At 52.7% G+C, this 17,472-nt stretch overlaps 1 protein-coding gene across 2 annotated transcripts in view; it reads right to left on the reverse strand.

Moving 5' to 3' along the window:
• Positions 1-13,750: 13,750 nt before the first annotated feature.
• CREBBP (CREB binding lysine acetyltransferase) overlaps positions 13,751-17,472 on the reverse strand; it is a 53,457-nt gene continuing 49,735 nt past the window's right edge. For both annotated transcript variants that reach the window (XM_088464724.1, XM_088464723.1), the window contains 4 exons: positions 17,238-17,405; positions 16,923-17,084; positions 16,116-16,397; positions 13,751-15,997 (listed from right to left, as the gene is read on the reverse strand). In XM_088464724.1, the coding sequence (XP_088320850.1) occupies positions 13,889-15,997; positions 16,116-16,397; positions 16,923-17,084; positions 17,238-17,405 (2,721 nt within the window). In that variant the 3' untranslated portion in view covers positions 13,751-13,888. The remainder of the gene's footprint in view (positions 15,998-16,115; positions 16,398-16,922; positions 17,085-17,237; positions 17,406-17,472) is intronic.

Here is a 17,472-nt window from a genome sequence, read left to right on the forward strand (position 1 = left end):
GCACGTCGTGACGGCTGAGGAAGTCTGCCTCCCAATTGAGGACTCCCGGGACGAAGACTGCCGATATTGCTGGAAGGTGGCACTCCGCCCAAGTCAGGATTTGGGACACTTCCGACATCGCAGCTCAACTGCGAGTTCCTCCCTGGTGATTTATGTATGCCACCGTGGTGGCGTTTTCTGATCGCACCTGAACTGCTCTTCCGAGAACGGTGCCTGACACCAGAAGAGCACGGTATACTGCCCGTAGTTCTAGAATGTTTATGGGAAGGACGGCCTCCTCCGCTGACCAACGGCCCTGAAGAGACAACGAGCCGGTCACTGCCCCTCAACCCCGGAGACTGGCATCTGTCGTGAGCAGAACCCAGTCCGGAATCCAAAAGGGGCGACCCTGGCTGAGATGAGCTGACTGCAGCCACCACGCCAAGGACGGGCCCACTTCCGGGGACAATACCAGCATCTGGGGTCGGATCCGGCGGGACAACCCGTTCCATTCCACAAGAATCTGCCCCTGCAGGGGCCTGGAATGGAACTGGGCGAACTACACCATGTCGAATGCCGACACCATGGACCCCAGGACTCATAGCCAAATGTATTGACACCGTGCCACTGCTTAGGCAACCGTGTATCCTCAGTTGTAGGGAGGATACCTTTACCAGAGTCAAGAAAATCCTTTGTTGACTGGAGTCCAGAAGTGCTCCCAGATGGACCATCCGTTGAGATGGGATCAGAGACGACTTCTTCCAAATTATTAACCACCCATGTGCTTGAAGACAAGCAATTGTCAGGTGTAGATGATGAAGAAGCACCTCCGGGGAACTCGCCAGCAGCAGCAGATCGTCCAGGTACGGCAGCAGCCGTATACCCTGACCCCGAAGGTGGGCAGCCATGACTGCCATCACCTTGGTGAAAACCCTCGGAGCCGTGGAAAGAACGAAAGGCAACGCCCGAAATTGGTAGTGATGGTTTAGGATAGCAAACCTCAGGTACCGCTGATGTGCCGGTGCCACGGGCACATGGAGATAGGCGTCCTGGATATCGAGGGAGACCATGAAGTCCCCTGGTTCCATCGCCAGGATGATGGACCGCAAGTTTCCATCCTGAACCTGGGAACTCTGAGGTACTTGTTCAAAGACCTTAAATTCAGAATAGGGCGATGAGACCCATTGGGTCTCTGCACTAGAAACAGAGATGCAAAGCTTTGGACTCGTCCAGCGAAAGACTCGTGCAAAAAAATTGGTGGGGCGGCCTGCACCGAAACAACAGGGCGTACCCCTGAGAGACTACTTCTCGAACCCAAGCATCCATGGTGGTACTGAACCAACACTGGGCGAATCTGAGAAGTCGGCCTCCCACTCTGGGGTCCCCCAGGGAGAGGCCCGTCCCGTCAGGCAGCAGGTTTATCCTCCTGTTTGGAAGAGGGGTGCCAAGCATTCCATATGCTTCTTGGGTTTGGATGAGGCTTTGGTCGCTGAATGTCTCGGGAAGGACTGGCCCTTGGCCTTACCCTGAACCCGAAAGGACCGAACGGCAGTGCTCCTCACCCTAGCCGGCGCAGAAGCCGAAGGGAGGAAAGCCGACTTGGACTTAGCCAAGGTATCCACTATTTTGTCCAAATCTGGACCAAATAGCAAATCTCCATTAAAGGGGAGAGCCTCCAGACCCTTTTTAGAGTCCGCATCAGCCCTCCAGGACCGCAGCCACAAGGATCTCCGAGCAGACACAGCCGCAGCCGAAACTCTAGAGGTTAACATGCTTGCGTCCAATGACGCTTCCCCAGTATAGGAAGCGGCATCCCTCATTTGTGCCACTAATGCTCTCTGAACATCCGGAACATCGTCCGTAAGAGAATCCTCCAAGGCATTGGCCCAGTTCTCAATGGCTTTAGCCACCCAGGAAATGGCCATGGACGGGCGCGCCACCACTCCGGAGAGCGAGTAAATGGACTTCAAACAAATCTCCACTTTCCTGTCCGTTGGATCCTTTAAAGAGGAAATAGACGGCAATGGTAGCGTAGTGGTTTTAACCAAGTGAGTGACAAGTGAATCCACCGCCGGTGGAGTCTCCCATTTCCTGCATTGATCCTCAGGAAAGGGACAATGAGAAGCCAACCTTTTCTGCGGTTGGAATCTCTTGCTGGGTAATTGCCAGGCCGCCGCCAACTGATCGGACAGAGGGAACACATTAGAAGAAACCTTTGCTTTCTTGAAGTCAGGAAACTTCGACTTAGGGACCGGTGCCTCCTCCTCTATATTTAGAATAGCCCGCACCGCCCTGACTAATGCTGGAACATTAATGGAGGACCTAGGCTCAACCTCCTGTCCCACAGCATCCAAATCAGAACCCTCATGGACCTCTCCATCATCTGAAGAGGGATCCGATTCTGATACCTGCGCAGTGAGTAAACTCACAACAGGCCGCTAGGTCGCCTACTGTGGCACATCACCCTGCAAAAATGACTGAAAATCCGAGGATGAGGCCGCCAAACTCTGTACCGAGTTGGAGAGAACATCCACCCAAGGCAGAGGAGCCGACTGAGGGAAGCCCTGAAAAGGCACTACAGACTGTTGTGATACAGGGGGAGGCTGGACATACACAGACAGCCCCGAATACTGTCTCACAGTCTGGGCCCCGGAGGGAGACCGCAATACCTGCGGAATATCCGGGGAATGGGAGATAGAGTGCTGGGACAATGCCCCAGAAGGGGTCACTGTAGGGATCGACATCTGCAATAGATGTCAGCACTTGTGAAAACATCGCCCAAGGGGGTCCTGCTGCATAGGGGGTATAGAGGGGCCTGGTGCCAGCTGGCACTGCCCGCAAAGACCATCCTGAGATAAATCCCCCCCATTAACACCAGCAGAACAGCGTCTGCAGGAAAGCAACACAGGAGCCCGGAGTGCTCAGTCTCCTCATCAGACATGATACAGTAATTATACAATACTTATCAGCAGAGGACATACGGTGTTAACACTCTCGCACTCACCAGCATGCAACACAAACAGGCCCAAAAATATGGTACTGTGTATCACACAACAGTATGTGACTGACCTCACAAATACTGAGGTTAATAGAAAAACGCCCCTCCCCCACACACCTTCGGGCTGTAGGAGAAGCAAAGGGATAGACATAAGCTGACAGCAATTAGAAAATAAGTACAGACAGCAGCACTAGCAAAGTCACATACAATGCAGGAAGATTGTACTTACTGCACCAATCGCTGCCCTCAACCACCCAGATTCAGTGTCTGGGGGGAGTTATAGCGCTGTGTACACTGTCCTTTTGGTGGGGAGAGGTACACAGGGGGGGACCTGACCATGCACCTGCCTGGGAGTCTGCGTTAGTCGGAGAGCTCTGAGGAGTGGCCAGCAGAGGAGCAGCTCAGCGACACCAGTACACATGAGAAAAGGCGCGCTGAGCTGAGGGGAGGAGCCGCTAAACCAGGGAAGGCTGCCTCCCCTGGCTAGTATTTAACCCCAGGGATGCTGGTTCCCCCCCGGAACTTATACCCTGGTGGTCCAGCGGAGCGCGGGGTATGCCTGCATGAGGGGGAGCCCGCCGCCGCTACTAGCGCCGCCGGTCTGTCCCCAGAGACCGGCGGCAACTGACTGCATTTATCCCCGCGAGCGGCACTAAGAGCGCTGCTCGCGGCTTACCTGTTCCCCGTAGAGTCCGGCAGCAGTCAGAGGGAGGTCCCGGAGCCATGCTAGGACTAACTCCGGGGTCCCGCTGCGATCCCCAGAGCAGTACTGGCGTCGCAGCGCCAGCGGGGTGTTGGAGCGGCAGCGTGGACATCCAGAAGGACAGTCCTATGCTGCCGCATTAAGTGTAAAACACGAGAGAAAAAATAAAAAACTTTTCTTCTGTAAAAATAAAGCTTAGGGGCTGCTCCTGAAGCCCCACTGCACAGTGCAACCGACTTCGGCTGGCACCAAACTGAGGTGCCTGTGGCTCAGGGGCGGGGTATAGAGGAGGACCCAAGTGCATCCTGGGAGCTAAAGCTTTAACTGTATGGTGCCCGTGGATCCAGATCCAAGCTATACCCCAAGGTCAACCCTGTGGATCCCCTATGGACCCTGAAGTAGAAAGAAGAGCTTCTCCAAGTGGGAGGTTTGCCAAGCTATTCCCAGACTGGTGATCTACCCGGGGGCACAACCAGGGGGCTCTTCTGGCCGGTTGATGTCCTATATCTTGCTGAAGCAGTAATAGGGCCTACACAGGCTTCATATAGTAATTATATCTCTCTCCCTATAATTCACATAATTCTTAGCTGGTACTACCCGTTTCCCTTCTCCTGGGTATCTCTCCGAGGTCACTCGCACAGTAACCTCCGGACTACTACTACTACTGATGCCATGGGGGTTCCTGCTTCCACTGTTCTTCTTGAAAAAGTCTGGAGCTTCAGAAAGAATCCTGCTCCTTCCCATCCATGGGGCATATAGAGACTTCATGTTTTTACACTTAGGACCTGATTCAGAGACGGATACAATGATGATTTTCACGCAGATCGAGCGACTGCTAATGCGCAAACTCCACACTGCACATACACAGCGATTGCATTGCGATCACGCACAGAGGAGCCACTCGCAAAGTGAGGGACAGGTCGTCAGTGTTTGAGGGTAGTAACGGGGGAGAAGGCTGTTAGAAAAACGCAGGCGCGTCTGACTGTTTAAACGGCGTTTCGTGGGCGTGCATAAATTAGCCATTGCGAGAGCTGCATTGTTTGCGGCAGGTCAGACTTTACGTACATGCTGTGTAATTGCCCGATGTGCGTCGATAATACCGATGTTTACGCTGTTGCATGACGACGGGCAGATGTGAGAAGGCAGCAGTGGGCGCCCCAATGCTCGGCCGTGCTTAGGAAGGCATTAGCATATTTTAGCAACTGCGATCCGTGAGGCTGTGCTGTTGCATTACCGTTCCGCTCTGTATCAGGCCCTTAATTTGTTGCAGTGTTATGGGAGAGAAGTCCACAATTTAGGCTGTCAATGCATGCTTATGTTTCTGAAAAAACAAGAGATATGGTAAGAACTTACCTTTGTTATCTCTGTTTCTACGAAGTCCATAGGGTCCACAGGGTGACCTTGGGGTATAGCTGGATCCTGGATCCTCGGGCACCACGGAGTTAAAGCTTTTAGCTGCTCCCAGGATGCACTTGGGTCCAACCTCCCCTATACCCCGCCCCCGAGCCACAGGCACCTCAGTTGGTAAGCAGCCCAGGCCGGAGGAGGAGACGAAACAGAGAGAAGGAAGACTGGAACACACAAGAACCATACTCACAGAAATGGGAGACGGAAAACCGGTGACCAGTCACAGAGCCCTTATGAAGCCAGGTGCGTCAGGGCGGGTGCCCTGTGGACCCTATGGACTTCGTAGAAACAGAGATAACAAAGGTAAGTTCTTACCATATCTCTTGTTTTCTACTTCAGGGTCCATAGGGGTCCACAGGGTGACCTTGGGGATGTCCCAAAGCAGTCCAACTAAGGGCGGGGACGCTCCTGTGCTGATAGGAGAACCCGGCGCCCAAAGGATGCATCCTGAGAGGCAAAGGTGTCAAACGCATAGAACCTCAAAAAGGTCTGAATGGAAGACCAGGTGGCCGCCTTACAGAGCTGAACAGCAGAGGCGCCACGGCTAGCAGCCCAAGAAGGGCCCACGGACCGAGTGGAATGAGCCTTAACAGAGGCTGGAACAGCTAAACCCTCCTGCATATAAGCCTCAATAATAACAGAACGAAGCCAACGGGCTAGAGTCTGTTTGTTGGCAGGCCAACCCCTCTTGTGAAAACCAAAGAGGATAAACAAAGAATCCGACTTCCTCACAGAACTAGTCCGGTCCACATAAACCTGGAGTGCCCTTACAACGTCTAAGGAAGTCTCCCCAGCCGAAAGATCAGGTGACTGAAAGGCTGGTACAACAATTTCCTGATTAATGTGGAACCTGGAAACCACCTTAGGCAGGAAATCAGGACGAGTGCGAAGCACCGCTCTGTCCTGATGAAAAATCAGAAAAGGGGGACGACAAGAAAGCGCCCCCAAATCTGAAACCCTCCTGGCAGAAGCAATTGCCAAGAGGAAAACAGTTTTAAAAGTTAGCCACTTGAGCTCCACTGACTCCAAGGGCTCAAAAGGAGGACCCTGTAAGGCCCTAAGAACCACCGCCAAATCCCACGGGGCCACAGGTGGCACAAAGGGAGGCTGGATTCTCAAAACACCCTGGAAAAAGGTGTGTACGTCCGGCATAGCAGCGATCCTGCGCTGGAACCACACCGACAGACCAGACACGTGTACCTTCAGTGAAGAAAGACGTAATCCTAAGTCCAAACCGGACTGAAGGAAAGCCAGAATACGCGAAACTCGGAACACCTGGGGATCATAGTTTCTGGCCTCGCACCACTGAAAGTAAGTGTGCCACACTCTGTGATAGATCCTCGCGGAAGTAGGCTTGCGCGCCCTCAGCATGGTGGTAATAACGGAGCTAGAAAAGCCCCGAGACCTCAGGACGGCTGTCTCAAGAGCCACGCCGTCAAAGATAGTCGACCCAGATCCGGGTGAAGACAGGGCCCCTGAGACAACAGGTCCCGCCGTTGAGGTAGGAGGTACGGAGCGTCGATGGACAGGCTCCGCAGATCGGAGTACCACGGCCTTCTGGGCCACGCTGGGGCCACCAGGATCAGTGTGCCTCCGTCCTGTTTGAACTTGCGCAGGACCCGAGGCAGCAGAGATATCGGAGGGAACAAGTAAGCCAGTTGAAACAGCCATTTCACCGACAGCGCGTCTATCAGACTTGCGCCTGCGTCCCTTGTCCTTGACCCGTACACAGGCAGCCTGTGATTGTAACGGGACGCCATCAGGTCCAGCTCTGGCAGCCCCCACTTGTCCACGAGTAGTTGGAATACCTCTGGATGAAGCGACCATTCCCCGGGATGCACATCGTAACGGCTGAGGAAGTCTGCCTCCCAATTGAGGACTCCTGGGATGAAAACTGCCGAGAGAGCTGGAAGATAGCGCTCCGCCCAAGCCAGGACGCGGGACACCTCCGACATCGCAGCTCGACTGCGAGTCCCTCCCTGGTGATTGATGTACGCCACCGTGGTGGCGTTGTCTGACTGCACCTGAACGGCCCTTCCGTGAAGAGCGGTGCCGGACGACTGCAGGGCTCTGTATACTGCCCGCAGTTCCAGGATGTTGATGGGAAGAATCGCTTCCTCCGCCGACCAACGACCCTGAAGTGACAAGGAGCCTGTCACCGCCCCCCAACCCCGGAGACTGGCATCTGTCGTGAGCAGAACCCATTCCGGGATCCAAAAGGGGCGCCCCTCCAGGAGATGCGCTGTCTGCAGCCACCAGGCTAGGGACAGACGCACCTCCGAGGACAACACCAGCATCTGAGAGCGGATCCTGTGTGGCAATCCGTTCCATTCTGAAAGAATCAGCCCCTGCAGGGGCCTGGAATGGAACTGGGCAAACTCCACCATGTCGAATGCCGACACCATGGACCCCAAAACTCTCATCGCTGAGTGCACCGACACTCTGCCACTGCTCAGACAACTGTGAATCCGCAGCTGTAAGGAGGAGACCTTCTCTGGAGTCAGAAAAATCCGTTGCTGACGAGAGTCCAGCAGGGCCCCCAAATGAACCATCCGTTGTGATGGGATGAGGGAGGATTTCTTCCAGTTGATCAACCAGCCGTGCGCCTGTAGACAAGCGACCGTCAGGTGGAGATGCTGGATCAGTACCTCCGGGGAGCTTGCCAGCAAGAGGAGGTCGTCTAGATACGGTAGCAACCGTATCCCCTGGCTCCGAAGGTGAGCCGCCATGACCGCCATCACCTTGGTAAATACCCTTGGTGCCGTGGAGAGACCAAAGGGTAGAGCCCTGAATTGGTAGTGGTTGTGGAGAATAGCAAACCGCAGAAACCTTTGGTGCGATGTTGCTATAGGCACATGGAGGTAGGCGTCCTGGATATCCAGGGAGACCATATAATCCCCCGGTTCCATCGCCAGTATGATGGAACGCAAAGTTTCCATCCTGAATTTGGGAACCCTGAGAAACCTGTTCAGGGACTTCAAATTGAGGATGGGGCGATGAGAGCCATTGGGTTTCTGCACCAGAAACAGCGTAGAGTAATACCCCATCCCACGTTGAGACTGTGGTACGGGTATAATGACCCCCGCCGTCAGCAAGGCCTCTATGGCTTCCTGAACCTGCAAGGCCTTGGTTTTGTCCTGAGAAGGACTTGTGCAAAAAAACTGGCAAGGCGGCCTGTGCCGAAAAGACAGGGCGTACCCCTGGGAGACCACTTCTCGCACCCAGGCATCCGTGGTGGTATTGTGCCAGCACTGGGCGAATTGAAGAAGTCGGCCTCCCACTCTGGGGTCCCCCAGAGGGAGGCCCGTCCCATCACGCAGAAGGCTTATCTTCTGGCTTTGAAGAAGGGCGCCTAGCACTCCAGGCTTGCTTCTTTGGCTTTGTGGCGGTCTTGGGTGCGGACTGCCTCGGGAAGGACTGACCCTTTGCCTTGCCCTGAACCCGAAAGGAACGAAACGCCGAGCTCCGGACCTTAGCAGGTGTAGTAGCTGAAGGGAGGAAGGCTGACTTGGATTTTGCCAGGGTATCTACTATTTTGTCCAGGTCCGGACCAAATAGTAATTCCCCATTAAAAGGTAAGGCCTCCAAGCCTTTCTTTGAATCCGCGTCTGCTCTCCAAGACCGCAACCACAAGGATCTACGAGCATACACTGCTGCCGCCGAAACCCTAGAGGTCAACAGGCTAGCATCCAAAGATGCTTCTCCAATGTAGGAGGCGGCATCTCTCATCTGTCCTAACAACGCCCCCTGGACGTCCGGAGATTCATCCGTAAACGTGTCCTCCAAGGCGTTGGCCCACCCCTCAATGGCCTTGGCCACCCAGGAGATGGCCATGGACGGCCGGGCTACAGCCCCTGAGAGAGAATAAATAGACTTTAGACAAGTCTCCACCTTCCTGTCCGTAGGATCCTTCAGCGAGGATATAGACGGCAATGGCAAAGTAGCACTCCTGATGAGGCGTGTTACATGGGAATCGACTGCAGGCGGAGTTTCCCATTTCTTACAATGCGCTTCCGGGAATGGATAATTGGACGCCAAGCGTTTCTGTGGCAGGAAACGCTTACTGGGCGTCTGCCAGGCCACCGCCATGTGATCAGTCAACTGATCAGACAAGGGGAACGCTGTAGAAGTAACCTTAGCTTTTTTAAAACTAGGATACCTTGACTTGGGAGCGGGTGCCTCATCCTCAATCAGAAGAATAGCCCGCACCGCCTTAACCAGAGCCCGCACATTGATGGAAGACTTAGTGTCTACCTCCTGGACTGAGGCATCTGAGGCTGAGTCATCCTGTACCTCACCATCATCCGAGAACCCCTCAGAATCCGAAAGATGCGCAGCCTGTGCCATGACTGAGCGTTTAGACGCCCTGGAGGGCACGTCACTGCGCAACATCGACTGAAAAGCCGAAGATGCTGCCGCCAAATCTTGGACAGTGTGGGAAAGCGCATCCACCCAGGGTGGAGGAGCTGTCACAGGAGCCTGAAACGGCACCACAGCCGGCTGTGCCACAGGGGTGGACTGAATATACATTGGCAACCCCGCATAGGGACCAACAGGCTGAGACCCCGGGGGAGTCTGCAATAATTGTGGGACACCCGGGGAATGGGGGATGGCAGGCTGGGGCAACGCCCTAGTAGGGGCGGCAGTCGGGACCGACAGACGGTCCGCGATGGACACCAGCACCTGGGAAAACATCGCCCATGGTGGCTCCTGCGAAATGGGAGGTTTAGACGTACCAGGGACCGCCTGGCACCGTCCGCACAGGCCGTCCTGTGACAAATCCTCCCTATCCACTCCTGCAGAACAGCGCCTGCAGGAGAACAATGCTGGAGCCCCGGAGTGCTCAATCTCCTCCTCAGACATGACTTAGGAAGAAAACGTGCGCACTCACCAATGTGCTGAACAACAGCCCACAATATGGTACTGTGTAGCACACAACTGTATGTGACGGACCTCACAAATACGTGATCTATATAGGTGAGGTCAGTAGAAACACCCTTCCCCCGCACACCTGTAGGGCTTGTAGGAGAAGGAAAGGGATAGGTACAGGCTGACAGTAAGTAGAAAAAAGACACAGACAGGCAGCACTAGCAAAAGTCACATACCATGCAGGAAGATATACTCACTGCACCTTTCCACTACAATCAACCTCCCAGATTCAGTGTCTGGGAGGGCTATAGTGCTGTGTACACTGTCCTTCTGCAGGGGAGAGGTACACAGGGGGACCGGTCCGCGTGCTCCCTGAGAGTATCCACGCTGCCAGTAAGAAAATGGCCGCTGGAGACCTCAGAGGAGGAGTGGCCGAGTATCTGCAGCTCAGCGACGCCAGACTCCGAGCTGAAAGGCGCGCTGAGCTGAGGGGAGGAGCCGCTAGACAGGGAAGGCTTCCTCCCCTGGCTAGCATATTAACCCCCGGGTTGCCGGCATCCCGCTTGCCGCGATATTAACCCTGGTGGTCTAGTGGTCTGGCGGGGTATGCCTCCGCTGGAGGGGGGGCCCGCCGCCACCGCTAGCGCCCCCGGTCTGTCCCCTAGACCGGGGGCATGGGACTGCATTTACAAGGAACCCGCGCACCGCCGCTAATCAGCGGTGCGCGGCTTACCTGATCTCCCCGGCGTCTTCCGGCAGCAGTCCCGGGGGAAGCCAGAGTCCGGCTAGTACAGACTGTGGCTTCCCCCGCCGCGATCCCCAGTTCAGTGCTGGCGTCGCGGCGCCAGCAGGGAGAAGGAGCGGCAGCGTGGGCGTCTGTACAGACAGCCCAGCGCTGCTGCTCTAGAGAAAAAACTAATAGTAAAAAATAAATAAATTTAACTAAGTTCAATAAAAAATTAAAAGCTTTAGGGGGCTGCTCCTGCAGCCCACCCGGCAGGGTGACCCGACTCCGGCCGGGCACCATCTAAAACTGAGGTGCCTGTGGCTCGGGGGCGGGGTATAGGGGAGGTTGGACCCAAGTGCATCCTGGGAGCAGCTAAAAGCTTTAACTCCGTGGTGCCCGAGGATCCAGGATCCAGCTATACCCCAAGGTCACCCTGTGGACCCCTATGGACCCTGAAGTAGAAAGAAACTTAAATTGAATGAAACCACCCCCCTCCCCCAGCACCGTCAATAGGAATTGTAGTCCTAGGGCACACGCCGGTTACAGACGTTTCTACTTTAGGTACCAGTCTCCAATTAAGTCGTGCTTCCTCATTACATTGCTACAGCTGTGCGCCATTGTTTTTTTAATCTACTGCCAGGTACAAATTTTCTTTTTACAGCCTCCGGAGGCACCCAGATCCTTCACGGTTTGCAGAATCAGAATGGTGCGGCGTCGTGATCAATAAGACAATAAAAGCCGTGCACTAGAGATGCACAACACGACAGCGTCTGGCCTACCTATGATGAGGGGCAGGAATAGACGCAGGGGAATTAGAGGCGGTGCGTTATCTACCATCCCACAGAGGTTGTGTATCTCAGAAGGCATTGTAATGGCTGCTGTGAACTTATATATGAAGGAGACAATTATTTCAATAGTGAGAAAGCCGTGAAACTCTCCTCCCAATAAGCTGATCTCACAGCGCCAAAACCGGGTCATGCTGCACAATTGCTACCAACGTAGTGCTTCAATTCTGGATAACAATGGGACTATAATAACGAGGAAGAGAGACAGCCAGACATGGACATTTGTCACTAATGGACACCACAAAAACATCCCAAGTCAGCATGGATCTAGCGCACTTTAGTGTCTAAAGCAGGTTATCTGTTTTCACCCAGTGAGCATAGACCTTTTCCCAGTCTACCGCCTGCTGCCTGCATGTGGTGGAGGGCAGCCGTTTCTGTGGGCTGAAGCGCCCGTTTTGTCATGACCATCTAACCATAAATAGGAACGGATATAACCCAAGTCACTTCAACCTAGTCACCCAAGTCAATAGGTTCGCATTGCCTCAAATACTGGATCAGTCACAAAATGACCGCCTCTGCGGTCTGTGAATAAGTTGGCATTTCACCATGGCGCTTTGTGAAGGATTTAAGCGCTTTTTTTTTGCAGACACCTATATTTGTGCCCAACCATTATATGCCGTGCACTTGTCTCCCGTGGCCCTGTATGCTAGAAAATGCTTTTAAGTCAGCCTCGGGCCTACAAAGCTGCTCTCTTAGCTGATGTTAAGTTGAATAAAAAAGAACAACCAAATTTTTACCCAAAACAGTCAGATCACGGTCTGTACAGCTCTGTGTGGTCTAGGGGCTGTAAGGAATGAACTACATGGTAAAAAGGTCAGTAATTTATATCAATTTTAAGCAATACTTTATATACAGTTAAAAAAAAAATACATGCATAGTCCAGCGTACAATGTTAAAAACAGCATTTTTCATAAACAAAAAAAAAAAAACTAAGAAAAAACCCAGAACACTGAAGTTTTAATACCATATACACTTTTACTCAGCATGAAAATAGCTGCTGTCAAGACAGTATTTCCACCACTTTCCTGCCAGAAGGGGTCAAAGAATGATTGCTTACCCCCCTCCGACAGAAGAGCAGTTAACAAAATGTCATATACGTTAAGAAATGCTCCCGGGTTTCGTCACGCGTTCTACCGTTCTGTACAATGATTCAGTCTTTTTTTTTTGCGTTTCGCCACCCCTCGCCGTATACTGGTAGAACTGACATGATTTACACTTTGATTGCTTGTGTTTTTTTATTTTTTATTATTTTATTTTTTCCCCCCCCTCAATTTTGCTGTAGTTCCAAAGTTCGTGGGAGCCATTTCCCATTTCATGCCCCAGCCGATACTTAAAAAATAAAATAAAATTAGGAGGGGTACTTCGGTGGGCTGATGAAAATTCAGATTGCACGGCTTCACCCCTCTGGGGGGGTAAGGTTTGCTGGGAAGATTTGGTGGAAGAGCTTTTGGTAGTCTGGGGTTTTTGGACAGGAGGGAATAAAGTAATCCATGAAAATTCTTCTCCTAACTTCTTTACAAATATGGAGAAAAAAACAAAAAACAAAAAAACCTCTTCCCAGTCTGGAAGGGACAGATGTAATTACAAGTGGCAAAAAGTCCCCCCCCTCTCCCTCCCCTATTTTGTTTTAGGCTCTGTATCTGCAGGAGAAAAATACCCAATAAGACAGTCCTCAAAAATGAAGAAAATGAAAATAATTACACACATAATAGCGTAATTAAGAGTTCACCACCCTTCACTGCCTGAAGCAATACTGCATCCACCTGGCAGAGAAGCGCGTTCCCCCACAAAGTGAGGATGGAAGCGGGGTAAGTTCCTCTATGGCTGCCTGGCCTATTGCATCTCAGACCGGTGATGGAAATTCATAGCAACCCAAAAAGGGGAGGGAGGTATGTCATTTTGGCCATTTGGATAGCTAAAAAAAAAAAAAAAAAAAAAAAAAAAAAAGGATAAAATAGGAAACCCCCCCCCCCCCCCCCCCCCAAGACACAAAATGTTCAGTTGAGTTCAAAGTCAAAGCAGCCACTGACAATGCTAAGAGAAGGGTGACGGCGGTGCTCAGCAACGCTCTGCCATCCCCTCCCCTGACAGTGCAGGGTTGAAATCTGGCAAATGGGCGGCGGTCTCAGTCCAGACTGTGACCCTGTGTCCCTGATGTGCAGACCAGCAATGAGTAGGCAAACAAAACAAAAAATAAAATAACGTCCATTGTAGGGTGGAAGGAATGGGAGGGATAGATATTTATATATTTATATTTATATATAACAAAGTGGGGAGAGAGGTGGAGGCGTTAGGAGAGTGATCCCCCCCTTTTACCATCCACCATTGCAGTCCTCCAGTTCACTGGCATTCTGTGGATGCTACAATCCCTCAACAAACTTTTCCAAAGTATCCCCTGAAGTATCTCCTACAAGAGACAAGTCATTTGTAAGGGCGCCACGGTTGGGAGGATTCAGCTGTGGAAGCATGGCGCTCTGTTCTGGGTTACCCAGGTGACCCTGGTCTAAAGAGGTGCCCATAGAGGCTGCCAAGCCCGGGTGAGGCGAGCCCGTCTGCGGAGACACGTGGTGAGGAGAGGGTTGCGGCTGTACACGGGGCGAAGGGCTGGAATGTGGAGGCTGCGACTGAGGGCGGGGTGACTGGACGGGGGCAGGTGAGCGCACCTGATTGCTGAGCGAGGTGGCAATTTGTTGGCCTGGGGCAAGGTGCGTGGAAGGGGGCTGGCCTGTCAGGAGATGCTGCTGAGGACTCATGGGGTTAGGCTGCCCAGAGGAAGCAATCTGCTGCTTGAGCTGCTGTTGAAGTCGCTGTTGCAATTGCTGGATGGTTGATGGTGCCCCATCTGTGCCCAGTCCTTGCTGTGCCATCTGCGAGATCTGTCCCATGGCTCCGCTTTGTATGGAGAGATGCTGCTGCATACGTTGCTGCTGCTGCTGCTGCAAAGCCTGCGACTGCGAGTATCCTCCTTGCGGCTGCTGGAACTGCCCGTGGGCTGGCATCCCACCGGCCATGCCTGCTCCGCTCTGCTGTTGCTGCATTATCTGCCGCCGTAGCATCTCTCGATATTGTGGGTTCATATTCGCTAAGCTGGGATTGTGAGCTGGATTCATGAGACTGATGCCCTGGCTCTGTGGATTCATCCCCGGCTGCTGTTGAGGGACAGTGGGCCGTTGCACACTGACCTGCATGGGGCTCATGGTCTGCAGGCCAGGCTGTGGATGCATGCCTGGTTGTTGTGGTGGCGGCTGGGGTACCTGCTGTGGCTGCATACCTGGCTGGTGTGACGCATATTTGGCAGTCCTTTGCTTGATAAAAGCAGCCATCAACTGGGGGTTGGACTTCAGGATATTGAGCACCTGTTGCTGCTGCTGCGGAGAGCTGGGGGACTTTAGGGTACGTAGGAGGTCTTGCAAAGCATTGGGTGATATGGTCCGGGCCTGCTGCTGTGGAACTCCTTGCAGTCGGGGCCCTGCCACTGCTTGCTGGGCTGTGGCCATCTGCATCACCGGACGCTGGATACTCTGCTGCATTGGAGTCTGCTGAGGCATTGGAGCTGTAGACCACTGTCCTTGCTGCATGCCTGCCATGATTGGAGGGGCTGCAATGGGACCTGGGCGCGGCACGTTCATATTAATTTGCGGCAAAGCATTAACAGGTCCCACGGTCGGATTCACCATGCCTGGGCGCACGCTAGTCATACTCTCAATGTTGGTGACCCGATACAGCTGCTGCTGTTGCTGTGCCTCCCGTTCTATTTGACGGGCGGCTGCAACAGCAGCTGGTGGTGGCTTTACAGTGGGCTGGGAGGGAGACTCAACAAGCAGTGAACTGGTTGGCTTACCCTGTGATGCCACGTTGGGGGGCTGAGTCCTAGCCACACTGGGGAAGCCTGGAGAGGCCATTCCTCCTGGGGAAGGTTGAGGAGCAGGCTGTGGAGTCTGTGGCGTACTGGGTTGTTGGGTAGGCGTTCCAGGCGTGGCAGGGGTAGGGGAGGGCAGAGGCTGCTGAGGAGCTGTACGTGTGTTCATGGTAGCGATACGCCGCCTCATTAGCTGCGCCTGCTGCAGTCGGTGTTGAATCTGCTGCTGCCGTAGCTTTTGCTTGATGTTCAGACAGAAGGGGACTGGGCACTTGTTCTCCTGGCAATGTTTTGCATGGTAGCAGCACAGGGCAATAAGCTGCTTGCAGACAGGACATCCTCCATTGGTCTTGCGCTTGCAGCCCTTCGTGTGCTGCACAACGCGTTTCATTTTCTGGCATGAGGGCAGCGAGCAGTTGGCATTGCGACACTGGCAGGCATGCACCAGAGATTGGATACAGCGCTGGATGCTCAGACGGCGCGACTCCTGCGGACTCTTGGACTGCGCCTCTCCCTGGCTGTTGCTCTCGTCGTCCAGTCCCAAACCCCACTTCACCATCTTGTGCTCGTGACTCTTCATGTTGTAGCAGCTCACACACAGATCATAATCCTGGGGAGGGGGAGGTGGGAAAGAGTGGAATAAGTTTACACGATGGAGGGGCAGAATCCACAGCGCTACACAACAATCATCATAGTCATTTCGTACCTCTTCAGGCTGCCACACTCACCTCACAAACAGTACAGTGCCAGCGAGTCTCCACGTGGTGCTTGCATTCATTGCAGGTGTAGACAAATCTGTCCTGGCCCTGAGTGTGCAGTTCCACCAGCATGCACAGTGTAGACCATTTGGAGCGACGCAACGAGGAGAACTCCCAGTGCTTATCCCGGGCCAGGGTCAGAAACGCGTCTCGCCCGTCCATCAAATCACAGCTTAGCATGGGATCTGGGTCCACAATAGGCGGGAGGGAGTTGATCACTGGACCCGCATAGAAGTGTATCACAAAAAAAACCTGGGAAAAATAAATGCAGTATAAGTAAACAAGCAAAAAGGTGGAGGAAGAACAAAACAACAAAAATTATGTATAGACGGAACAAAACTGTAATAGAAGTTACAGCTCGGGTTATAAAAAGAAGCCAGGACATTTTACATCTCCATACTATGCACAAAGAGAGGGAAGATTCTGCACAGAGCGGGTTTTCTTGAATTAGATCAATAATATCCACAAAGGACCAACCATACGTGATCACTGCTTTCAAATAAGATCATTGTTGGTGGTGCTTATATTTTATCTATTTATATTTAATAAAAGTTACATTTTATTATATTTTTCTAAGTGTGCCCCAACAACTAGCCCTACTTTCCTCCTTTTTTTTTTTTTGTATGCAACGTCTCCATACTAGCAAACAATAAGGCAACAAGCAGAAGAACATAATTAAAGAAGAGTCAACATCTACAAAAGGAATGAAGATACAGAAGAACCCGAATTCACTACATGTTGTGCTGCTCTTTCTAACGTTGACCCAGAGCATCTTACCTCTTTATGCTTCTCCATGGTGGCATACAGTTTCTGGCTCAGGTCGTTGCACACGTTGGGCATGCTGGTTTTCTTCTTGTTGGCCCGGCTCATGCTGCTTTTATTCTTGTTGGTCTTTTTGCTGTTCTTCTTCTTGGCATTTTTGCTGTCTCCCTGGCAGCCCTGCAAGAAGACCATGGTCAACCTCTTAGCGTCCTTTGACATGTTCACAAGTGACAGCACGTCCAATCACAACCACTTCTAAGCATTCCGATGGGCATGTTTTCCTTAATTAGCACATTCAAGGAGACCCGTCATGTTGCTCGATAAACTCACCTCGGGGACCTCGCACGCTGCCGTGTTCTCCTCCTTTTTCCGCTCCTCTTCCTCCTGCTCTAATTCCTTTATGCTTTCTTCCAGCACATTGGGCCAAAAGTCCCCTTCAAAATATGGAAGCTCCTTGGCACTGGTAAGTCGATCCTCTGTGGCCTGCTTAAATATGTCCTGCAGAACAGAAAGCAAGGAAGGAGGAGATGTTAAAAGATCTAGGATTAGCTAGTTTTTCCGTCCA

The sequence above is a fragment of the Taudactylus pleione genome, unplaced genomic scaffold (assembly GCF_031769625.1).
Source record: "Taudactylus pleione unplaced genomic scaffold, aTauple2 ptg000061l, whole genome shotgun sequence".
NCBI lineage: Eukaryota > Metazoa > Chordata > Amphibia > Anura > Myobatrachidae > Taudactylus > Taudactylus pleione.